The sequence below is a fragment of the Juglans microcarpa x Juglans regia genome, chromosome 1D (assembly GCF_004785595.1).
Source record: "Juglans microcarpa x Juglans regia isolate MS1-56 chromosome 1D, Jm3101_v1.0, whole genome shotgun sequence".
NCBI classification, from domain to species: domain Eukaryota; kingdom Viridiplantae; phylum Streptophyta; class Magnoliopsida; order Fagales; family Juglandaceae; genus Juglans; species Juglans microcarpa x Juglans regia.
The window spans coordinates 36,220,714-36,247,323 of NC_054594.1; the positions used below are offsets into that span (position 1 = coordinate 36,220,714).

At 35.6% G+C, this 26,610-nt stretch overlaps 2 protein-coding genes across 2 annotated transcripts; one reads left to right on the forward strand and one right to left on the reverse strand.

Annotated features, from left to right (window-relative positions):
* Positions 1–14,201: 14,201 nt before the first annotated feature.
* Positions 14,202–16,478, forward strand: LOC121255940 (ribosomal RNA-processing protein 14-like). Its single transcript, XM_041156512.1, has 2 exons — positions 14,202–14,336; positions 15,104–16,478. Exon 2 carries the CDS (start codon positions 15,104–15,106, stop codon positions 16,157–16,159), a length of 1,056 nt encoding a protein of 351 aa, XP_041012446.1. The 5' UTR covers positions 14,202–14,336; the 3' UTR covers positions 16,160–16,478.
* A 1,580-nt stretch (positions 16,479–18,058) lies between these two features.
* LOC121255948 (membrane protein PM19L) lies at positions 18,059–19,371 on the reverse strand. The gene is made up of 4 exons (XM_041156520.1): positions 19,102–19,371; positions 18,895–19,055; positions 18,639–18,816; positions 18,059–18,538 (listed from the first exon to the last, which is right to left on the reverse strand). The coding sequence occupies exons 2-4, from the start codon at positions 19,022–19,024 to the stop codon at positions 18,301–18,303; spliced, it is 546 nt and encodes a 181-aa protein (XP_041012454.1). The 5' UTR covers positions 19,025–19,055; positions 19,102–19,371; the 3' UTR covers positions 18,059–18,300.
* Between the last annotated feature and the right edge of the window lie 7,239 nt (positions 19,372–26,610).

A 26,610-nucleotide genomic window follows, 5' to 3' on the forward strand; every position in this document is an offset into this window, starting at 1 on the left:
TTAATTAGTTTATCCCGATCTCATCTCTTTAACACGCTTGCAAAACGACTGGGTAGGCACACATTTCCATCATCCTCTTTAATTTTTTTTCTGGCAGATCTCACATTTGCCAATTTCATGATTGATTCATGCAATCGCCGTATACAGAAAAATAATAGTTGAAATGTATAAATATTGTACAATCGTTTTGAAAAAGAATAGAGTCTATTATTAATTTTCTAATTAGAAAGCTTAGTGTTACTTTCTGATTTTCATCACTCATTTGAATGGCATGCACCCTGATCTTTTTCAGGTTCTGTAATGGTCCTTATAATAAGGGCTTACGACTTACCTAGCATTTACATTTTTGTATATATTTCAGACATGTCATGTCTTCCGCAAACTAGGGTGTCAAATTGTTCAGTTGGTCACATCTCATAACTTTCAAAGACAATCATTTAAACATTAATTATTCATTTAGCTTTGTCATTTCGTCGAAATTCATTGAGTGGGGGCGGCCTGGAAATGTTTTTGTTTCCAAGAACCTAAGAACCCACTTTAATTAGTGTCCTAAGTCCAACCCCAAAGGATCAGATAGTCATAAATTAATCTCAACTCAAGTACTCCAAACTCAATGCATGTCTAAAGGACTACTTTCTTATGTTGGCCGGCCAAGGCTTATTTGCTTATACCTTATCCATATAAGGTGAGACAGATTGATGGTGATTTCCTATATATATATATATATATATATATATATGCCAGAGAATAGACTAAAACCATCCATACCTAGTACTTCATGTTAATGCGCAGGCGTGGGTTCACACATCATGACCGGAATTGTATATTTCTTCTTATTAGGAACTTCTTTTTCAAAACCATGCATCAACTCGTTCATCAACTTCAGGCTAAAACCTTATAAATTATATATACACATGAAGTATTGAGCAATAAGTTGCAAGTATTATGATAGATGATCCAAAAGCCCATGCTTGGAATTCCTATCTGATCAGGGTCATGATGAACTTAAAAAGGGCAGGCTGGGCAGCTATCGCACAATATATATATATATATATATATATATATATATATATATATATATATATATATGCCAGAGAATAGACTAAAACCATCCATACCTAGTACTTCATGTTAATGCGCAGGCGTGGGTTCACACATCATGACCGGAATTGTATATTTCTTCTTATTAGGAACTTCTTTTTCAAAACCATGCATCAACTCGTTCATCAACTTCAAGCTAAAACCTTATAAATTATATATACACATGAAGTATTGAGCAATAAGTTGCAAGTATTATGATAGATGATCCAAAAGCCCATGCTTGGAATTCCTATCTGATCAGGGTCATGATGAACTTAAAAAGGGCAGGCTGGGCAGCTATCGCACAGGGGAGAATGAAAATTAAGAAACAAAGGTCAAATGATCAAAGCATGCATGCGGAGCAAAGTAGAAATTACAAGCAGATCGATCATCTAGCTAGCATGAATGCGAATGGTTATTTGTCTAAAAGTGCACGTGGGCACATAGGAATCATGACAGTAGCGCGCACGACACGCATGCAATATGTGCTAGCTGTGGCGCAGGAGTACCGGGCCGAGTCAATCTTCGGTGATCTGCATGTGCATGTTTTACTTTCAGTACTCGTTTATTTTTACAGTTCATTTTAATTGATTTTATTTAATTATTATAATTTTATCAAAATTTTACACAAAATAAAATAAATAATTCAACTTTTTCAAATCTGAAAATAAAAATAATATTAAAAAAATATATTTTAACAATTTTTTATTTAATTTTTTAACTTTAATCTTAATTTATCTCATTTCATCTTATTTCATATGGAAAAATAAACGAGATCTCAGTGTGTGTGTATGTGTGTGTGTGTGTGTGTGTGTATATATATATATATATATATATATATATATAGCAGTGGTTTAACGTGCAAAGTATGTTTGCCACATTTGCCTAGTTGGAAGAAAAAACAAAATTCTTAAAAATAATGTGTCCAAATAGCAAATAAAATGTGAATCAATAAGATTGAAAGAGTATATAAGATTGATTAGTAAATAGTCTAATGCATAGGAACATAAAATCTAATATAAGCAAAGCATCTATGAATTCCATCTCTCTATTTTAACAAGAAGAGTTTGTTCCAACTGTAGTATCTCCAAACATTTCCTTTGGGCGGATCATCTTTACGTGAAAGATCAATCACGATCATGTGTTAAAGCTTTGCATGGAAGTTTCAGCTCTACAAATTAACCATATTTGACGATAGAGATCAATGCATGCATGTCATGTTACCTCCAACCATGCAGAAGATGTAGTGAGCTCGTACGAAGCAAATCTACCATTCTTGTGTCTGCATTTTCAAGAATAAGAAAATATACTCAAATTAATTAAATTCTTTAATATTTTAGATTAAAAAAATAATGGATTTTGAACTGTATCAGATGGCATGCTTGAAAACAAGAGTGCTGCCTGCAAATTAATGATTTTTAATGTCTCATGATAACTGTAATATTTATATTTACAGTGAAGTACATAATCATATAATTTAGACAATTAATAAGGAAATATTTGAATTTTACTGCTAAGTTATAATTTTTTAAGCTAATGTTATTTTTGGAAGATGAATGTTTGTTTCAAGATAATTACCTATCTTCTCATGTACATTCTTATACAATCCAGCCATTGTCTGGAGTTGAGAAAGGCCATCCACCCTTTGAATGCCACAGTAATTAAGATCTTCAGAGCTCTCTATCTTAACCTTCATATATATATGGGAACCCAGATGAAGTTTGAAATTAATTAACCTTCATATATATCCACCCTTTCTCAACATCGTTGTCATAAAGATGGCAAGAGAAGATACTTTTCAAAATTTGATCGCATGAACAAAAAAATTATCTCACGATTAATAAAAACTCAACTACACTACTTGATGACCTAGGGAGCACTGAAAAAATATAGTCTTTTATTCTTATGTTGCTCTCACATTCTTAATCTAGCACATACTACAAATCAAGTTTGTCACCATAAAATAAACCATCATCATCTTTTTCTAATTGATGTACAGAAGACTTAGAAGGTATAGGGGATTTTAGATGATCACAAAAAGCAAGCCACTCTTGAATTAATGAGCCTCCAAAAAAATTCATTTGTAGAGTAACTTGTCTCATTTTATCTCTTTTTCCCCATTTTCAATCATAAGTTGTATATCAATTGATCCAGGAATGAAGTAAGAATTTTGCAACAAAAACCTCTAAAATAGAAATATTTTATTTATTTAAAATTTGAGGCCATTCATCAAAGGTAGAGGAATCAAAATGAAAAATTTCCCTGCAGAAAAAGAAAGTTCATTCATTCTCAAAATCTTGATTCTCTCTTCTTAAGTTCTATGAAGAAATTATAAGCCAAACAATCTTGAAATATATATTAAACAGGTTCGTGAAAGTTGGGTCACAGTAAAAACAAGAACTCAATTGTATCAGGTAGTGTCAATTTTTACAACCTCTTCTACTATGTCCTACCTTTCTCCAATACCCCTTGAATTCCATGATGGGCTTTATACACTTTATAACACTTTTTTATATATAAGGTTTGTTCCTAACATATGAACCATACACTTGTACCTATAAAAAAAACAAATATATGAACCATAAAACCAATAGTTTTGTGACCTTCTAATAAGAGAAGTATATCAGAGACAAAATATATTGATCTCCCCTACCCCTCCTATAGACTATATTTCTACTCTTACAAAAAAAAAAAAAAAAAAAATTATCTTTCTTCCAATGTGCTTAAACCATTCTCACAAAACTCAAGCACAAGATTTAAACTAAATTTGCACTTCAGAATTGTTTGGCCAACAATCAACTATTCAGGGCAGGGCATTCGCTTAAGTAATAGGCAGACATTGCAATGTGATTATGAGACTTGAGTAGTTCTAATTGGTATTAAAAAAACTCTAGAAGAATGTACAAGTGAGGAAGGAAAAAAAATAGAAATAGTTGCACTCTAGCAGGATTTCAGTGCTTCTCTATCCTACAATTCATGAAAATCAAGATTGCTATGAATGATGTTTGCCACCCAATAGTCGACTAGAGTTGCATAAAACTAAAATAGCATCATTGCCACCACAATAAATACTACCACCACACTTGAAGAACTTATAACCAAGACTTTAACAGCTAATCATTGCACAATGTACAAGTACCATTGTTGGTGGCATGGGCAACGGCGAAGCTGGACTTAATGCTGGTGGCGTGGGTAGCGGCTGAGAGATTGGAGAAAAGGAGAAACAGAGAGATAGATAGATAGAGAGAGAGAGAGAGAGAGAGAGAGAGAGAGATAAGTGTTGGGGTGTATGTGGAGACTGGTTTTGGAGCTGAAAAAGTGTTTGCTGAAAGTTGGCTCGAGCCAAGTTCGCTCGACGTCGCTCGACAGACCGCTCGAGCAAAGGCAAGTCAGAGAAGTTCGCTCGAGTCACGCTCGACACTCCGCTCGAGCCAATGTTCATTTGGCTGTTCGCTCGAGTCGCGCGGACACTCCGCTCAAGCGAAGTACGCAGATTTTGCCAGATTAGATTTCCAGCGCCACTCACTATATATTCATCATATTAGACTTATGTTGGATGGTCTCAAGCATATTCAGAGAGAAAACAATTGTCTAGTGAGTGCATATTGTGTGAGAGAGCAAAAAGCCCTAGAGAGTGTGAGTTGAGATTGAGTGATTGTAATCTCTTCTGGTTAATAAGATTTCTGCAGCTCCTGTGGACGTAGGCAATTTGTCGAACCACGTATATTGTGTGTTGCGTTCTTGATTGTATTGCTTTTACTTTATTTGTCATCGTTGGTGTGTGTGCTTGTATAGTATTTCACAACAAGAAGGGTGTTGAGGGCTAGAGCTCACGGTGGAGCTCGCTGTGTGGGTGACGTCGGCACTGTCTGTGGTGGTTCGAGGAGGAACTGGAGGTTGGATCTACCTTAGACGACAGTAGGCAACTCGATGGACCTTCCTTACTATGACTGCATGGTGGCTACGAGAGGGCAACAAGAAACGTAGGAGAGATCAAGAGAATGCTTTTGTTGCTTGAAGGATGGCTGTTGTCCAGCCTGCTACGCGACTGTTGATGGCGGCAGTAGATATGAGGCAGAGAGAGAAAAAAGACAAGAGGGTCTTAATCGAGAGAGAGAGAGAGGATTTATGTGTGGTCTAAAATTCTTGAAAATCAGAGGTACAAAAACGTAATAAATAACTAATAAGGCCAAGCAAGATAGGGGCGTAAAAAAAAATGGGAAAAAAATGTCAAACACGAATTACTATTCATTCTTGTTCATCTCAATGGCCACTTTTAACATATAAGGATACATATATACATATATATACATATATACATATATATATATATAGAAGTATTATTTGACTGACTAGCTAGCTAAGAGTGCTAAATTCTAATTTCACCGATTAATTCAATTGCTCTTAAGAGCATCTTTATTGGAATAACAATCTAAAGAATTACATATATCGTACTTGTTAGAATGCACAGCGAAAAAAAAAAAATTCCTCAAGCTCAGCTTAAAGAATTGCTCCACAAGTTTTTCCAGATTGATAAACTCCAAGCGTTTCCTCTTAGTGGCGAAAGTGTACTTCGTAGTATGGAACTAGAGTAACACTTACAAATCTACAGCCTAAGTATTTTATCAAAAGAGAACAAAAAGAGAGAGTCTTTTTTCTATTTTTTTTTAGATAGGTGTTTCAAAACACAATTGAGGAGGACTATATATAGTCCTCCTATGCACGGCTGGCCTTAAAGGCCAGCCTTCAATAGTCTTGTGTAACGCATGGCTTTAAGCCATGCGTTACACAAGATACGTTACAAGTAACGTTACAAGTAACGCATGGAGGGGTCAGCCCCACGTGGGCGCCCCTCCAACTAATATCTCCCACTCGCACACAGTGGGCATGACCCCAGGTCAGCATCTCTCTAATGTTCTCAATCTTGTTCATACAAATAAATAGGCCGTGCGACCACCAAGCACATTTGTAGAAAGGAGGGAGTACATACACCAAATCTCTCCCAGAGAAGACCAGCATAGTAACATCCCTAAAGTGTCTGGTCATGTCCTAGACTTATTCGATCGCATCAAGATCAAGCATTTTCGAACCCTCTTGAGTTTAAAAAAAAACTCAGAACAATGCTTGACTACCTCCAACTATTTCAATGTGTTCACAACCTTTAGCCGCTACCAAGATGTAGCGTCATTTGTATGACGTCAGCAAACACTATCGAAGATACGATATCGAATAGTCTTCCCTTTACACTCATATCACTCAATTTTGGTCGAACTGCTTTCCCAACAATGCCTCTTTAGACCGTATCAATCATGGCCATAGACAGCATGTCAAAGTAGCAAACATCACAACCTCCATCTCGTGACATAGTCAAAAGTAAAGGACATTTTTTAAGAAATGAGACTCACACAGTGAGAAAGAGGGAAATATTTTACTCACTTACTCATATGGTCGTATAAGCACATATAGTATGAAACACATGCTACGGTGGATTTCTCTTTCTCAAAGAGCATATGTCTATATCAACACCGTACAGATCTTAGTCTAGCCGCTCCTTAAGCGTCTAACCCGAATTCCTCTTGAGTTGCACGTCTCCAAGGCGTCAAAGAGGAACTCGCATCTGGCTTACTACAGGTTACATGGATGGTGGGGTAACCCATGCATAGTCCTATCAATGGACCTCATCTTAGCTCCCACTAAGGCGACATAACTTTGTGTCAACCAACTTATCCCTTTGGACAAGTACCTAGGGACACAATGTCTCATCTCTACTCGCTACTTAAGCGCTAGAGGCGATCGCTCGTGTGAGTGAGCCGATCTAAGCCTGTTGACATATCTTGTGTATGCGTATTAAAAACAATACGATAAAGACAAGAACTGAATCATATTGTATTAATATCCCAAAGGAAATGTTACATCTTTATGTCATTTGGAACACAAATTACATTTATAGTCTACGCAGTCCTAGATTCCTAACATGAGCCTCGAAGACATCTCTTGCTATAGGCTTCGTTAAGGGATCAGCAATCATGCGACTCGTAGAAAGATGTTTCAGAACCACTTCCTTTTGCGCTATCATGTCTCTGATGTAGTGATATCTGATATCTATGTGTTTGGTTCTTCCATGATACTTTGAGTCCTTAGCATATGCGAGAGCTGCCATGCTGTCGCAGAATATTGTCACCGGATCTGAAGTATCCGTGCCAATGTCTAAATGCTTGAGGAACCTCCGTAACCAAACAGCTTCTTGAACTGCTGCAGAACAAGCTATGTATTCTGCCTCCATGGTGGATAAAGCTATACAGGGTTGTTTCTTGCTGCTCCACGTAATGGCGCCTTGGTTGAGCAGAAAGACATACCCAGTGGTTGATTTGCGCTCATCAAGGTCGCTGCCCCAATCGGCATCACTGTAACCTCTTAGCTGCAAATCTGAACCCTGATAGCACAGCACATAGTCCGCAGTTCCCTTGAGATATCGCATAATCCTTTTGACCGCTTTCCAGTGAGCTAGTCCGGGGTTTGATTGGAATCGACTCACTAAGCCAACTGCATAGCATATGTCAGGTCGAGTACACATCATTGCGTACATCAGACTACCCACAGCATTAGCATAAGGGACACGAGCCATCTTTTCCTTTTCTTTTTGAGTCTTAGGACACATCACTTTAGACAAGTTATCGCTCCTTGCAACAGGGGTGTCAATGGGTTTACATCCATTCATTAGGAAGCGCTCGAGGACTTTCTTTATGTAAGTCTGTTGAGACAAACACAAAAGTCTCTTTGAGCGATCTCTGTAGATCTTAACTCCCAAAATGTATTCTGCTTCACCCATATCCTTCATCTCAAAATTGAAGGATAACCACTCTTTTGTGGCGACTATCAACCCTTTATTATTTCCAGCTAGTAGTATGTCGTCAACATATAATGACAACATAATGAAACTCTTCTTAGACCTTTTGACATAAACACAATGATCCTCTGTGATCATCGTAAACCCATTCGAGAGAATGGCTCGATGGAATCTGAGGTACCATTGTCTAGATGATTGCTTTAGGCCATATATAGATCGTTTGAGCTTGCACACTTTGCGCTCTTGACCTTTGACCACAAAACCAGTTGGTTGATCCATATAGATCTCATCATCTAGTTCTCCATTGAGAAATGCTGTCTTAACGTCCATCTGGTAGAGTTCCAAATCCATGTTTGCTACTATAGCTAGAATCAGGCGAATTGAGGCAAACCTCACTACTGGTGAAAAAGTCTCCTCATAGTCTATACCTTCCTGTTGGGTATATCCTTTCGCCACTAAGCGAGCTTTGTACTTATCTATTGATCCATCCGACTTGCGTTTGACCTTAAGAACCCATTTGTTCCCAATAGTCTTACGTCCTATTGGTAGATCAACCAGATCCCAGACCTGGTTAATCTTCATAGACTCAATCTCATCATTAAGAGCTTTCATCCACTCATCTTTTGTAGAAGATGAGAGAGCCTCATAAATTGTCCTAGGCTCGTCATCATCATGCAGAGCTACCATAAAAGCTTCCCCTTCAATCTCAAAACGACGACGGGGAATACTTTCGCGTGTGCTTCTACGCGGCTGAGGTTGTTGTGATTGATTGACAAGTGATGTGCTCCCACTCGGATTCAAATAATTTGTAGGAGCTTGAAGAATTTCTTCCTCATTCTCAACTAAATTCCTTGGAGCACTTTCTTCTTGTTCTACAATCTCATGAAGTTCTAAACTCCTATCAACCTCACCTCTACTTGGAAACTCATCTTCAATGAAATCCACATCTCGTGACTCAATCTCAGTCACACTTCCATCAGATTGTTCACCTATTAATACATACCCTTTAGAGTGTTCTGAGTACCTTATAAAGATACACTTCTTCCCTCTAGGGCCTAACTTCCCATACTTATGAGAAAGATTGTGAACAAAACCCGTTGAACCCCATGGCCGCAAGTTACTCAAATTGGGTTTCTCGCCGGTCCATAGTTCATATGGGGTGGAAGTTACTGATTTGGAGGGCACTCGGTTAAGAATGTAGGCAGCAGTCAAAAGTGCATCCCCCCAAAAAGAAATTGGTAGGTTTGCTTGCGCCATCATTGACCTAACCATCTCAAGCAGTGTTCGATTTCTCCTTTCCGCCACGCCATTTTGCTAGGGCATATTCGGCATCGTCAACTGTCTTTTGATTCCTTTTTCATCACAGAGCCTTTTGAATTGCTCAGAAAGATATTCTCGTCCTCGGTCAGTTCTTAGAGCTTTTAAACTCTTGTCTAACTGATTCTCAACCATTCTTAGATATCGCCTAAAGCATTCTAATGCTTCAGACTTATGGGAGATTAAGTAGACATGACCGTAACGTGAAAAATCATCTATGAATGTGATGAAGTAGACACCTCCGTGTCTTGCCCTCACACTCATTGGACCACAGATGTCTGAGTGGACTAATTGCAGTGGAAAAGATGCCCTTGTGGCTTTTCCAAACGGTTTTCTTTTAGCTTTTCCCATTAGACAATGTTCACATGTGGGTAAGATGACCTTAGCGAGATTGTCTATAAGGCCTTCTCTAGCTAACCTAGTCATTCTATCTTGCCCTATATGGCCAAGCCTAGCATGCCATTTATATGAATCCAAATTATCAGATGTAGAAAGAAAAGCAATTGACTCATTTATATTTGAATAATCTAAATTCAATATCATAAAACCGTCTTGTAGAAAAGCATTGCCATAAAACACATGGCCCAAATAAAAGGAAACATAATTGTTTTCAAATACAATACGAAAACCAAGTCTTAATAGAGTGACTATAGAAAGTAAGTTTCGTCGGATCTCGGGAGCGTATAGCACATTGTGAAGGAAAAGAGTGCGGCCACCCCGCAAGTCTAGCTTGTAGGTACCAAGTCCCAGTACCTCAACGCTAGCTCCATTCCCCACCTTGATATCACGACTCCTAGCTGGAATCCGGCGATACTCAACAAATCCAACTCTATCTCGCGCTATGTGTTCGGTCGCTCCTGAATCAACAGTCCACACAGGATAGGAGTGAGCAACCATCACATGGCTAGTTACAAAAACAATGCGAGAAAAGTCAGAGTGTACCTTCTTCAGCTCAGTGCAGTCACGAGCGAAGTGGCCATTCTTTCCACAGTTGAAGCACTCTAATTTCGACTTGTTCTTCCCGCGCTTGCCCCTCTTGCTGCGCTGAGAAGTTCCTGACACCTTCTTAATTTGTCCAGCAGCTACTCCATTCTTAGACTTCTTGCGCTTAGGCCTTGATGCCTTACGCGAACCAGAATCAGCCACATAGGCCGTGTGATTGGGCTTGGCAGCCTCTAGGCGCTCAGCCTCCAATTCCAAGTGACGCGAGACATCATCAAAGTCTTTGATATTCTCGTTATGCGTCAGGTTCTGGCTCATATTCTCCCAAGAATTCGGCAGTGATCTTATCACTGCCTGGACTTGCTGTTCATCAGTCAGGTTGTTTCCTGCCGACTTAAGTTCGCGGATCATGGTTGACATAGCCCTAAGATGCTGCTTCATCGTGTGGTCAGAGCGCATCTTATAGGAGTCAAACCTCATGGTTAACCCACGCAACCTAGTGGCTGAAGTTCCACCAAACTTCAACTTCAAAGCCTCCCACATGCTTTGGGCAGTGTCATAGACCTCGAACTCACACATTAGATCATTGTGCATGCTGCTTAACATTATTATGCGCGCGCACCGACTTTTCTTAGCCCATTGAGTATAGGCTAGTTGATCTATTTTGTGTTGTTCCGAGGTCCCTTCCCCGGGCTCAGTAAGGGAGTGAGATAAGGCCTCCAATACCTCTTGCTCATCTAAAACATATTGGATTTTGCGATGCCAAATGTCGTAGTTCTCCCCATCCAATTTCTCCCCTTTGTTTAAATCGGCAACTATACTCTTGGATGCCATTTCACTACAATACGCAAAGAAAGGATATTACACACACACCTAAGAAATCTGCCGCGTCCATCCAAGTTAAAAAAAAAATAATTTAGACATGTCGCAAGATCGAAAAATCGCTAGGCTTCAGAATCATCTCTTGCGCCACAATATCCAATTATTAAATTTTCAACTTAATTTCCGCGCAAATTCAAAAAAAATATGGGAGAATTAATCATAATTCTCAACCATACTCCCACTATCTTAAGTAGTCATCTAGTCCTAGTCACATGTAAAGACATAACCTACTAAAATCGCAGTAACCTTTTGGGCCAGTCTACAAGGACAGCTACTTCAACCACAGTAACCTGTTGGGCCAGTCTACAAAGATGGTTCATATAAGACCATTACAGTCCATTTTTCTTGTTCCATCAGTGCATTTACAGTTCTTACTGGGGTCACTGTGGTCTTTTGGCTATACAGTGCATTTACAGTTCTTACTGGGGTCACTGTAATTTTTTTCAGTCTATCATCTACACTGACATTTCTAACTAAGACTACTTAGTGGGAATTTTTCTATTTTTTATCAATAAAGACTAATGTATAAACATTCAAGCCTAACATTCATAGATGATAAAAAATAATCACATATCCACATGTTCAATTCACATATACATGTTATCACATTTAATATAACAAATTAAATAAAAGATCACATGTAATATAACATAATGGAAAAAAAAAATAGCATGAATATAACTATATATTCACATGTGATCACATTTAATCTAAAAACAATTAAATAAAAAATCACATTTAATATAACAATATATCTTAGAGCAAATTTCATCCCCTCATTTTTATTTTCTGTTTTTTAAAAAAAATGGGCTTGAACAAAGGTGGGTTTTAAAAAAAAAATGCCCAGTAAAAAATGTTGGGCCAAGCCCAGCCCATATTTAAAAAGAAGGAAAAAAAAAAGAGAGTGGGCCGGGCCATGAGGCCCAAGCCCATGGAAATCAGATGACCTAATGGTCATCTTCTTCCCCCCTTCGGCTACTGTTCACGTGAACAGTAGCCGTTCGAAGCAGCACCCTGGAGCCTCCCACGCAGCACCGCAGGCGGCGGAAGTGATCGGTCCAAGCAGCAGGGTGCTGCCGACCACCTCGCTGGTGCGCGCTGCGCCTCCGTGGTGCGGGCAGCACCTCTCTGGTGCGCGCAGCACCGCGGGGTGCGCGCAGCACCTCGCTGGTTTGCGCTGCACCGCGCTGGTGCTCGCAGCACCGCGCTGGTGCTCGCTGCACCGCGCTGGTGCTCGGAGCACCGCGCAGGTGCGCGCAGCACCGCGCTGGTGCTCGCAGCATCGTGCTGGTGCGCGCAGCACCGCAATGGTGCGCGCTGCACCACTGTGGTGCGAGCAGCGCCTGGCGGTGGTGCGCGCAGCACCACTGCGCGCAGCACCGCAATGGTGCGCGCTGCACCACTGTGGTGCGAGCAGCGCCTGGCGGGGGTGCGCGCAGCACCACTGCGTTGGTGCTCGCAGCACCACCTGCTGCGCGTTTTTTTTTTTTTTTTTTTTTAACAGAAAAAAAAGAGGATAAAAAAAACACCATACAAATCTCAAGCATATGCGAGAAAAAAAAAACTGGAAGCAATTCATAAAATGGCTCTGATACCAATGTTAGAATGCACAGCAAAAAAAAAAAAATACCTCAAGCTCAGCTTAAAGAATTGCTCCACAAGTTTTTCCAGATTGATAAACTCCAAGCGTTTCCTCTTAGTGGCGAAAGTGTACTTCGTAGTATGGAACTAGAGTAACACTTACAAATCCACAGCCTAAGTATTTTATCAAAAGAGAACAAAAAGAGAGAGAGTCTTTTTTCTATTTTTTTTTTTATAGGTGTTTCAAAACACAATTGAGGAGGACTATATATAGTCCTATATAGTCCTCCTATGCACGGCTGGCCTTAAAGGCCAGCCTTCAATAGTCTTGTGTAACGCATGGCTTTAAGCCATGCGTTACACAAGATACGTTACAAGTAACGTTACAAGTAACGCATGGAGGGGTCAGCCCCACGTGGGCGCCCCTCCAACTAATAGTACTTTTCACCACCTTTAAGCTGCATGCATGATTTTAAGTACTACTAATTAATTTGCTTCACTTGATCATTTTAATATATAATATCAGAACTAAGACCTAATAACCACGACTGGCTGCTTTGTCATGGACTTCTAATCAAGAACCCCACTTTCCATGATCTTCAAGAATATATGTCATGCAGCTAATTTGTGATTCAAATGTACAAGCTGGGTGTAAGTTATAGTAGTACTACTTCAACACGGAAATCGCAAATGATCCATAGTACGACGTTAATCCACCACACATATAAATGGTAGTACTGTATGTAGTGTAATATTCAAGGGACAAAGGCCTGGCCGCCTGATCTCATAATTAAAGTATATTTTTTTCTTTGTTGTATATATATTTTTTAAGCAATATTATTAATTCATGATCAACGATTTTCATGTAGCCTTCTTATCTCCTATTCTATTTTAAGTTTATTTTCTGCGCCTTAATTCCTTATAATTTGTCTCATTTGTCAATTAACATGCCTAGATCAGGTCACATATATAATTTCTTTATCCAGCAACAATTGCTTATTTCTTTATATTATATATATACACACTACTACTACTACTTACATGTAATCACCACAAGAAAAATATTTATTTACAACCAATTATTTCTAGCAAAATGACTATTTTCAACTAAAATGAGCGTGTAATAAATTCTACATCCTCAGATATTGGTAACCCTTCCATGGCATATAATCTACTATTACGTTTTATCCTAAACCAAGTTCGCCACCAACTATAACAGTATCGTTTGCTAAAATTTTTTTAAAAGATATATCTGAAAGGGATTTTATATATAAATTTTGGTTCTTAAAAAGGGGATTATATATAACATAATTTTAAGTAATTAATGCGTTCATATGACTGAATATTTACGTGCGTACCTATATTTAAAATGAATTTTGTACTTATTAAAAAAGAAAAGGAAAATGTGAAAAAGGTTTAGGAGATGGTTGGGCTTTAATTCTTGTGGCCCAAAGAGAAAAGATCAAAGGCCATTAGATACTACATTGAAGAGGGCCCAACGGGCTTTAGTGTGCAACCCAATTTAACGACCCGCCAGTACCAACACCATCGTACTTCCAAAGGTTTTTCATTTTTATTCCAAACCTCCAACGACATCTATCGGCCGCGCCTCTCTTCCCTGAGCCCCCAACCCAGAGGTCAACGTATTCGGCTCTTTTCCCTTCTGTTGAACCGATAGGTACCGAAGGTATGTTTTCTTTCTTTCTTTTTCCTGAAGATAATTGCTTTCCCAGAAATTTTTTTGGTTTTTGGGGTTTATGATTTGCGATTTTCTCTCTTGGGAAAACTTCGAAACAAACATCAACTTATACTTTCAGATTCTACCCCCGAACCAAAATGGTTGCTTTCAAATTGTAAGCGAGAAAATTTAACGATATTGTTTCGATTTGTTTGGTAGTTGAGAAACATAAATCCTTATGCTGCCTCTTTTTCTATTTTCCTTTTTCTTTAAATATGTTTTTTGTTAGAAAATATAACAGGATATGTGGTACGTTTCAATTTGACATTCTACTTCATTTTCCTCCAGTTTCTTAAAACCCAAACTCAGTGTTTTCTTTTTATGGGTAACTAACCAAAGGGAGTGTTAGGGTTTATGTTGTTTGTTTAATTTGTAGCCATTTCTAAACATCATGCTCGTTTAGGGGAAAAATGCAAAATTTCACTGATGTCTTTCTTTCAAAGAAAACTAAATGGAAATGTACGCTGGTACCTGAAAAAACTCAAGTATTTTCTAGGGGATAAACTTTGCTGCGCAAAGAGCATCTTGTCTGCAATTTAGCATTCTTAACTGAATGAGGTCATTAAGCTTACGATCTTCTGTGGTTTTCCTTCTCGATAACATAAATAAAGGAAATGTATGTAATGGAAAATTCGAACAAATACATAGATTGACAATATGCAATAGTTGATTCTCTCTCTCTCATTGGTTCTTGCTTCATTTTCATCACCTTGCAGATGAAGAAAAAAAGGCAAAAGCCTATAACTGATTTTAAACCTGATACCGATTTGAAGTCTATCATTCATCATCATTCTCTGTTCTTTGACAAGTTAGTTGAGTTAATCCCCGCAAAATTCTATCTGCCCAATGATGATAAGGATAAGCCATGGTTTCAGGGCCTCAGCAAGGCCGAAAAAGCTTTGGCAAAGAAGGAATCAAGGGAGAACATTAAAAAAGCTCGAAGAGATCGTTTGGATCCAGAAAAGTCTTCTGCAACAACCCTTGATTTGCTAAAGCAAAGTTTGGAGAAAGAACAATTGAATGATAGTGATGATGAGGAAATAGAAATCAAGCCTATTCTTTCTGGCATTGAAGGTGAAGATAATAATCGGCAGGTGACATTAGAGGAACTTCGGCAACGGCTGCATCTAAAAATTGAACAGACTAGAGCAAATAGGAATTCCGAAGATTCCAACAGAGCAAAGAAAAGGAATGAGAGAGAATACAGAAATGGAATTCAGCAGAAGAAACGCAAGAGGGACTCTGTTTATGACGAAAAGAAACCAACAACTAGTAGTTCTGCAGATCAAATTGGTAAGGATATAGCAGAGGCTTCAAAGGAACTTGCATTTACTCATGTCAAACTTGGGGATGAGGAAGAGCTTGGCAAGAAGAAGAAGAGGAAACTTTCAAAGATGAAGGAGCTTGAAAGGGCAAAGAAATTTAAAGAAGCGAGGGAAGATCCTGAAAAAGGTCTGGTTATCTCGAAGAAGCATTCGTGGAAAGCGGCAACGAGTAGAGCAGCTGGGATTAAAGTTCATGATGATCCAAGTCTGTTGAAAAGGAGTATACAAAAGGAGAAGAAGAGGCATCAGAAGAATGCTGAGAAATGGTCGGAGAGGCTGCAGACCACACGGAAGATGAAAGCAGAGAAACAGCAAAAGAGGTCAGAAAATATAGCACAGAAGATTCACGAGAAGAAAATGCGTCGAATTGCAAAGAGAGAGAAAAAGCTAATGCGTCCTGGATTTGAAGGTCGAAAGGAAGGTTTTATAAATGAAGGTTCACGTTAAGGTTCTTCCTCCTGAAGTTTATAAATTTCTGCCTCTTTTAGTGCCTTTTTTGCTTTACTCTTAAATCAATTGCCCTAAACAGGTTATCAAAATTCAGGGAAAATCTTATTTCGGGGATTCTACTACATAGAACCCCCTGCCTCCCTCCTCTCTTCCTATTCCCCTGTTTAACTACTACTACTACTACTACTTCTACTAGATCAGTACTGTTGAAGAGTCCATTTTTACATGTTTGTGGCTGATGTTAAATGGTGTTTTTTAGCACGAAGGAAGTGTTATTGTTTGAATATCATCTTCTGTATGTTATTTGAGGTTTCAATGCTTCTAACTAATGAAATTAATCTTTGATGCTTCACCATACCAAGCTCAATATCTTAGAGCAATCAAACAGAATGTTAGTACAATTTTAAACTATTGGAATTGTTGGATTGGCATTGCCGTATCAGCTGAAGTTATGTTGAATCTTCGTATGTTCCGCTAGCCTTGTGTTTTCCTCGTTAATTCACAATGCCAGAGTGAGAAATACTTGTGGCCGGAAGTTTGCTTTTACTCAGCTTCAATAGGCTAATTATATTTACAAGGATAGAATCAATGCCATATTTGGTACTGCTACACATACCATTCTCAAATTTTTGTTGTCGATGGACCTCTAAAAAGTTGGGTTGTTAGTTGTGGATGTATAAAGAATGCTTCCTTTTCTAGTTCTTCTGTAATGCAGTACCCAAGCCAAGTTGGTGGCAAAATTGCTCTTGCATGCAGAGCAAGTGCCCATTGCTGATGGTTAAGATAGAACTACGCAGGTAACACAAAAACATATACTTAAGTGCCACCAATCTCACCTACTATTGTGTCAATTGGAGGTTTGCTGGATAAAACAGCAAGTAACAATAAACATATAACAAAATCCTATGTTAAACTGAGCTATTATCGGATAGTGGGTATGGGTCTGGGATGATGACAACAATGTCGAAAGTGAGTAGGAATCTCCACAATATCAAATTTGGAAGTGCTTCATATATTTAGTTATGTTTATAGAGTTTAATTTGCTTGCCGGTGGTTGATAAAGCTTTTGATGGTTGTGAAGAGCTTGACGTGTCTATTCGATACTTCTTTCCCTTGTGCACTTCTATCACGTGTCTACCCAATTACAGTGCTAAAAGACCCATTAAACTTGTAAAGACGTAACAATTGAACTCAAATACGAGTACGATTCTCTTGATCTTTGTAACTTCTATATGTCGTAGTACACGTACTATTCATTTTCCGAAGTATTAAATATTGTCGGCCATTATCGGTGGGCATTTGAAGCATCAAAATGGATTTCCTTCCTTCTTGTCGGGCAACCCCGAGGCTAAACCTCGCGTACACTCGGCCAAACTGCATGCTATATCTATGGTTCGAGCGAAAATGATAAAAATATAATCATTTTCTAACTTTTAAAAAAATAAATTTTTTATAAATTTTTCTCAAGTAAATTGTAAAACTGCTTTTAACCACTTTAAAGTATTAACATATGATCCTATCAAATCAAATCATAAAGTGTAAAAGACTAAAATCTCTTCTAAAATTCGATTGGAGCCCAGGAGTCGAAAAGAAAATGACGAAGTTACTAGCTGTATTCAATGGCCAAGAGAAAATTATCAAGATCATAAGCGTAGTTAAGAGCCAAAAGCGTTTCGGGTTTATTTATTAATGCATTGATCTCGTGTATGCCGTAAGCAAATCGAGCGGAATCTTTTTTTCCCCATTTTCCTAAATCCGTGCGCGATTGTCGATCGACGTTTCATCTAGGCTTGCTCCCTCCCCCACAAAAAATGATGGGTTTATAGAGCAACCAGTAAATATTGCTGTTGTAGCAATAAACATAATACATTATATATACCAAAACGAACCAGTAAATAGGCCAAAGTCATCAACACTACATGTACACATGATGCAGGAAACTCGTACATATATGAGATCATGACATTTAAATAGAAGTAGACATCGATCGGATCCTCCCAGCCACAACCAAATAAGAAACTTATGTGCGTACGCAGCCACAAACTGGACTAAATTGCAGGAAAAAAAGATGAAATCAACAGAAGAAACCATATGCATGCATGAGTACTACTAGTAGTACTGTCATGTATATACGTGATTTAAACCCTAGAACCAGCAACCCCGACACCCTTAGGCGTCGGGTCAGCGGTACCGGCTGCCGGCCCCATGCCATAATCTCTGTCGCGGTAACCGGGACCGTACTTGCTGCTGAACACCCCAGCATGAAGTAACAAAACGTACAACAACTGGGTGAACGTTAGAATAATTATGAATGCCTCTACTACCTTCAGTCTCCACCCTCTGTACCCTCCTATGTCTATCTCCTTGCACGCAAGCCTACAAGGTCATGTAGAAGCATTTGTCGGGTGTGAGTTTATTTCACCAACGCACACGTATACATAAATACGAGAATCCGAGGAGGATGTTGAGAACTTACCCAAAAGCTAGTGCAGTAATTGCCCATGCCACTATTGATGTTGATGCTGCAGAGGCTAGACTGTCATTCCTCCAAGCTCTGATGTGGTTGCCACCAAGAAACTTTGAAACCACGCCAAGGACACCAGCCAATAAGGCGAAGGTCAAGAAGTAACTTGTCGCAGGATTGCCCCCTAAACCTGTAAATATTTTGTCAAAAAATTTGTTTTAACTCAATTGAAGATAGTCAAAAGCAGAGAGAGAGAGAGAGAGCTTACTGGGATGGTTCATTTGGCCATTGATATACTTGTTAATACACCAACTAGCAAAACCCACCACAAGAAGGTACATGATCAAGTTTATAAACAGCAAAGGAGCTGCTATGTTCCTCCCCACCGTCTGAGCCATTCTTCTTCAATTCCTCTCCCCCAAAATAACAGACCCACAATTTCAAACAACAGGCTCTCTAACTAAAAGAAAGCGCACACACTTCTTTTAAGTTCCCTTCAATTTTCCTGCTCTGTGGTAAGCGCTAGAATGCCTGCGAGTACTGAAGAGTTATATAGAAGAGCAAAGGTAAGCAGTCCACTAGGATACGTGTAAACTAGACAGGTTTTGCATGTGTGCTTTTGGTTACAGGTGGTGGGACACTTGTCAAGCTTGTTCTTATCTATATCGTAAAGTATTTAATTTTATTCATCTCTGTACGTACGTCCTGGATTCTCCAATCTTCAATGATCTAACGGTGCCTTATCCAGAGAATCATGTCTAGCACACTATCCATCTACACGCTCCACATGCACTCTCCACAACCCCTCGGGGCCCACTGCTCTATAAAGACAAGAGTACAGCTAGAGCCACCGCTGGTGACTCCGTTGGCTGTAGCATGTATTTTTTTATGTATTTTTTTTAATTATTTTTTATAGAAATTTTTTTTAATATTTTTAAATATTTAAAAAAATAAAAATAAATTTAAAATATTATTAAAAAATATTTTCTAAATTATAAAGTAAAAAAAATTAAAAAATATTTCCTTAATATTTTACTTAGTGATTAAGGAAGTATTTTTTAATAATATTATGAGTTTTTTATTTTTTTAAAATATTTAAAATTGTTAAAATAATCTATATAAAAAAAAAACTAAAAAAACACATAAAAAAATACACACTATTGCAAGCGGTAGCCCTAGCGAGAGTTGGGAGTGGGACGCTAAGCATTTTCATAAAGACAATGCAAAATTTTTGTATCTGCTTGTGTTGGAGATCTTAATTATCTTTAATGAGCTGCATTTTGGCACTCTTCGCTTTTGTTCATCATGTAAAATTGTGGTAATATCACTACAAAAAAATAGCATTTGTGATATTTTTTTGCGATGAAAAGTACTATTTACAATAAAAATAGACTCATTTTAACTAGAAATAATCATTTCACTAAAAATAATTTTTCGTAAATAAACAATTTTCTTATAGTGTGTGAATGTATGATCATCTAGTTATCAGATTTCATGACATTTTGATCATATATATATATACTAGTAAGGGCAAACACGTGCATTGCATGTGTGCTCAATTGAAAAAATATGAAAAATCTTTTCAATTCACAATAAACAATAGAATGATAATTTAAATTCATGCAATTTCTTAATTTTAAATATCAATGGATAAAGTTTCAACTATATTTTAATATTTTATTTTTGATCATAAAAAACATCACATATGTTATGTGCAAAATATTGATAACCATAACATAGAAATTTTATTATAAATGGACAAATTTATGTCTATATTTCCAGAATTTTTTTCTTGTTTACAATACATATTATACACATGATTTACATAATATTTATAACTATAATACAACGACTTACAAAGATCACACGTTATCTGGAAAATATTCATAACTATAACATAAAAATTTTTACAAACATATTTATAACTACACATAAGTACTTTGTATCTATATATTACAATGATTTAAACTTTTGGAAAGAAGTTTTAAAACAGTCAATCTCTTCTTTCAGGCACATTAGAGTGCAGATTTGTCTTGTTATTTTCCTATAAAAAAAAAAGAAATAATAAAATAATTGAGGATGACATATCAAATAGATGTAGGAAGAAATGCAAGAAGTTGATAATTTGTAATTTACCTGAAGTTCCGAACGAAATTCCGACGTCTTCTTAGAACTGAATCCCTCTTCATATAGATAATTAACCTGTAGAAGAATTTTTTTTAGTATTTATTGGTAAAAAGGGAAAAAATGAAGGAAATGTTTTTTAATAAAAGATAGTTATGAATAAACCTGATCGCTCAATATTGGGATAGATGCAATTATGTTGTCAGAACATAAATCTCTTTGACGAAGCATTGAAGTTTCAGAAGAATTAACATTTGAAGACGAATCAATCTCTCTTATACAAATGACTTCATTGTCTTTTGAACAAAAAGAGAGAGTATGCTGAGATTGTATTTGCGTTTGAATTTTATTATTTCGAATTTTTTTCAACTCGGCATATCTCTTTCTTCTTTTTTGGCGGACCACTTCTTTTTTCTCCTCTGACTGGGCAGCATACCAACTTTTTCTTACTTGATTTTTTGCATGTTCTTCAAAGTTTATTTATAGAAGTAGTTCAATAAAAATGAAAATAAATGGTGTTAATATTGTTTAAATGTATTTTTGCATTTAACAATATCGTCTTATCAATCGACATAAAGTTGTAGAAGGTTCTAAATCCTACGCCAATCTCAAAATGTAATCTAGAAAACATTTGACAACATATCAAAGATATGAGTACATATTTATATATAAAGCAGAGAAATAAAAATTTCTATTTTTTAAAACATTAATCTATATTTAAAATATAAAAAAATACCATCCAATCACAAGATATGTCTAATATTCAAATCAAATAAACTAATATAATAATAAACTATTTACAATTAAAAATCTAAAGAGACATACAACAAATATTGAGTAATTTTAATTAATAATCACAATTTCATATATTTGTAAAATGTCTAACACAAATCATTAAACGAAAATGATTAATAAAATAAAGATACAATATATATTTAAAAAAAAAATAAAATGTTGTACATCATTATTTTGCTCTTTTTTATAAAAAAAAGTTAAACATAATTTTTATAAAAATGTCATAGTGTATGGAGGAAAAATACAAAAAAAACCACAAGAATGCAACCACTATCCCTTCCTAAGCTAAATTGCATATGATGTTGTTTTCTAAGAACAAACCCTAGGTTTTTCCCCCTCCCCTATAAATTCATCTCCACGGACTCACAACCCCTTTCCAGACCGTTCTTTGTTCTACCTCTCGTTTTGCCTGCACGGGACTGCACTATCGTTGCTCCTCTCTTTTGTTCTTGCCTGTCGCTACCTTTCTCTCTTATTTCGATGTATTTCTTCTTTTTTCTCCTCCGATTGAGCATCATACCAATATTATTTTGTAACGTTTTTTTTATATTCTTCAGAATTTAATTTTAAAGAATGTTAGATAGAAATTAATGAGGAAAGTTTTAATAAAAATTGAATTCTTTTTAAATAAAATCAGCCTACCAGTTGGCATTTTTACAACGAGATAGGAATGTTGTAGCAATTTCAGAAACTAACAAGAAATGAATAACAATCTGTTAAACGTGCAGACATACAAGTACACATGAAAGATTCTAAAAAATAAATAATAGTACAATTATTTATATTTAAAACATAAATAAATATCATCCAATCAATAAAATATGCTTAATATCAAAATCAAATTAATTATTATAATATTGAACTATTTACAATTAAAAATCTTAACAGATACAACAAATAATGAGCAATTCTAATTAATAATCACAATTCCATATATTTGCAAAATGCCTCATACAAATAAATGCATTAAATATTATAAAATATAGACAATAACATCTATTTGTATGAACAATAATAAAAAGTACTTCGAGATCGGGGTAAATAAAAGATTAGTGAAAATAGAGCCAATCAACAAACAAGAAGACAAGCATAAAGTCACAAAACCAAAATGTCTGTTGTAAAGAAATATATTATATAAGATGATGTAATCATTTTAATAATATAATGTTGTTTGTTAAATAAAGCTACACTAACATATTAGAATATAATCTGTTAATATTTTTTTATTCGAATTCTATGAAGAACTATATAAACAAAAATAACTATATAATACGAATAAAATTTGTGAGATTGCAAATAAAAGTTGTGTAATATTCTAAATTTTTTTGTTTATTTATATTTTTTTTTCTATACTTTTCAACTTGACCCTTGTTCATATGTGAGAAGAACACTGAGGAGTAAAAAGGGCACCGTTTGAAGGGACAGGAAACCCTAAATCCACCCGGCACTATAAATAGCACGCTACAACCGCAGTGCCCCATTTCCCTTGCTTCCAGAGCTTTCTTCGCTCTATTCCTCTCCCTCTCCGTCTCTCTCTCTTCGACTCTTCTCATTTCTTCCTTCCCATCTACACCGTCTCTCTTCTTCCACATTGTTCTCAACAACAAAGCACAAATTTCTCTACGTATTCTATTTCTGCGCACATTTCTTTCAAAGTTCGCGAATATGAGATTTTTCAGATTTGTAGAAAAATTTCTACTTGCATCTGACATGTAATAGTTTGGTATTTCTTGTTTCTTTAATCTGTTTCTGTTACCTTTTATTTAGATTTTTACTTTCTTCGGTTGATGTACATTTCTCTTTCTATTGTTCTTATTTTCGTAAAGATCCGAACAAACCTTCATACACTTGAAGAGACCATGTTCAGATTTGCAGGTTTTTTTTTTTGGCTTCTGGATTGATATTTATTTCTTGTTTCTGAAATTGTCTGAAAATATCTCTCTGATGAACTTGTGTATTTATTTTTTAGATCTATTGTTTGAATTTATTTTTATTTATCTTTAAAAACTTTAGAGATCTGGACTTTCTAGTCTAGATCTGCGAAGTTTTGGCTTAGATTTGTTAGTCTACACACTTAGTTTCACTTATTTTTCACATTTCTTATTGTTATTGTTTTTATTTCGTCTGTGTTTTGTTTTTACCCATCTAAAGAATTGCAGACAGTTTAGTATAAATCTTCAAATTTTTTTTATTCAAATGTGATGTACTACTATATATATTTTTTAATGTTTTCTTTATTTTTTAGGTCTATTTTTTTTTCCATTACATCAATGAAATTTTAGTTTAGATTTTTTTTTTTTTACTTATCTTTATAAACTCTGTTATATCTGGACATTTTATTCTGGGTTTGAAGAATTTTGTTTGGCATCTGTATATAAATTTTGATTCTTTTCTATTTTATTTGTTCTGCAAAGTCATAATTTTTATAATCTGTTTTGAACCTGGACATGTCTTGACATAATTTTGTCTCATATCCCTTGATTTATTTCTTACTGCATGTGTATGTACTATTTCATGGAAGCGTAGGAAAATTCATACTTTTTCTGTAGATGTACTTTTTTCTTTGTAATTGGTTTTATTTTGTCTGAAGAGGATGTGTTCTAATCTGCAATATTCATTTTTCTATAAATCTGAACAGATCTTCACATGTTTGACTTCGTTTTGGTTGGATTCTCTTATTTTGTGAATCTATACATTAATAAATGGATTTTGGTTTCCGTTGGTTCTTTTTCATTAGAACAGATACTCATATATTTATTTTTTGTTTCTGTTTGATCTTTGTTTTGTTTGTTTTTCCTCTATTGTGAATCTGTACATAAATGAATATATGTTCGATTCAGTTTTTGATTTTTTCCCTACACATCTTTGCACATCTTCACATGTCAGATGTATTCTTAGGTAAGAGCATCTTTCTTGGTCATACTTTTTTCTTTTTATTTGTCTGCACAACTTCAAATACTATGCGCATCTATTTATTTAGATTTATTTCTATTATGTTACCAATTTACTTTGTGTAATATTGATTGTTTGTCAAATGGACACATTTATTTCTATTTAGTTCTCTACACAACTGCAAATACTATGCGCATCTATTTATTTTTTTAATTTTATTTTTTGACACTCTAAATTTTCCCTGGCATGTATGTGAATGTATTATTTGATACATGCATAGAAATTATTGGAGGCAAGAAATTTGGAAATATCAAATCCATAATGTTTAACATTTCTATTAACAGAAGCATATTTAACTGAGCATAAAAACAAACACAAGCATACCTAATTTATCCCGAGAAACTCACAAATGAAAGAGTGGAGTCGATAGAATTTAGGACTCGGAAGGCAGCAGTTAGATTTGTGATTTTATCAGATTGCAAACAGTAAAAAATATAAAACATAGCAATTGCTTTTATACTGAAGTACAGGTGGTGGAAGCGGTGTAAAAAAAGTAAGTATATTATCTAAGTACATTATCTGATAACAGTTGTCTAAGCGGAGGAAAATTTTAAGATTAAAAAATTGAAAAGTTTAATCGGTAAACAACAACAAAAAAGAAGGGAAAAAAAATTTCAGAAACGGTAAAGAAATGTAAAGAAACCGACAATATGATAAATATGAAGGAAAGAGGAGCGGTCGAAGCGGTGTTCCTAAAAGAGTAATCTTGAATCTAATAAAGTTGCAGACAAAAGAAAGGTAATAGAAAACGGTCGAACAAAAATTGTTGAAAAAATATCGGTTGAAGTGGTAGATAAGAGGAAAAAAAAAAGATAAAATCGTAATGGAATCAGAGACATAATCGAGAAATAGCTACCGAACGTACACATCGATGGGAATTTAATAACGACAACAGGGATAAAAATGGAAATGAAATATACAGACGACAACAAGATAAAACTGTGAAAATGACAAAAGAAGATAGCAAAAGTCGGAAAACAAATACAAAACTAAGGTCAAAAATGGAAAAAAAAAATTGATGAAAATCGTCGACATTGGTGCTTGTTATATATAAGTAATAAGATATAAAAATTCAAATCATTTAGTTCTTATATTGTTATTTTCTCCTCCATTTAACTTGTTTATATATGTTATTAATTTCTTCCCTATTAATTTCTCTATGATTTTCATTTCGCGTACGTATAAATTGCTTTGAAAAAATATATATTATGTTGATCATAGGGATTCTGAGTTTTGCGTTAGTTTTTTCTGTAGTTAGTATTTGATATTGCTTGGGAGTTATTGCCTGCAGCTCTCGTTCTAGAATATTGGTCTGTGCCGTTCAATGGACCATAACATGAGACAAAGCTAGCTAGCTAGTACTGCAAGTTTTTATCCTTGGAATGATTTGTCCGCACAAAGGAGCTAGCATTCTGTAGCCAACTAACGTTTTCCTTCTTTAACAGGAACTTACGAATTGATCAAAACATGAGTTGTGATCTATCTCTTGTCCAAAAAGGGAAAAAAAAAACAAAGAAAGAAAGAAAGAAAACAATTATGGGCAATGGTTTTGGGTTGAGTCTGTTATATATATTGAATCTTCTGATACACAAACAAATCTCTTTTTATTTTTAGCCCCGGTTTAGGTTAAAAATTTATCTCAATTCATTTCATCATTATAATTTTTTTAAATTTCTATACAAAATATAATAAACATTCAATTTTTTTAAATTCTAAAATAATAATAATATTAAAAAATAATATTTTAACGATATTTTATTCAACTCATCTCTAAATCTAAACGGAACATGGGCTCGTTTGTTTTCAGAAATGAAATGAGATTAAAGTTAAAAAGTTGAATAAAATATTATTAGAATATATTTTTTAATATTATTTTTGTTTTGAGATTTGAAAAAGTTAAATTATTTATTTTATTTTGTATTGTAAGTTGGAAAATTTGTAATGATGAGATGAGATGAGATAAAATATTTACTATAATTTTCTTTCTTTTTTTCCTCCGCAGCTACTATATTATACATATATTAGTTTTCAATACATTAATTATTCAAAAGATTGGTAAGTACTGTTGTGGCCATCATGCATGTTAAAACAATTAATGCATTCATGCATAGTA

Coding starts and splice junctions, on each gene's coding strand:
- LOC121255940 (XM_041156512.1), top strand. CDS start 15,104: ATGAAGAAAAAAAGGCAAAAGCCTATAACTGATTTTAAACCTGATACC.
- LOC121255948 (XM_041156520.1), bottom strand. CDS start 19,024: ATGGCTCAGACGGTGGGGAGGAACATAGCAGCTCCTTTGCTGTTTATA. Junction 18,817..18,894: donor TGGCCAAATGAACCATCCCA/GTAAGCTCTCTC, acceptor AAATATTTACAG/GTTTAGGGGGCAATCCTGCG. Junction 18,539..18,638: donor ATTACTGCACTAGCTTTTGG/GTAAGTTCTCAA, acceptor ATGACCTTGTAG/GCTTGCGTGCAAGGAGATAG.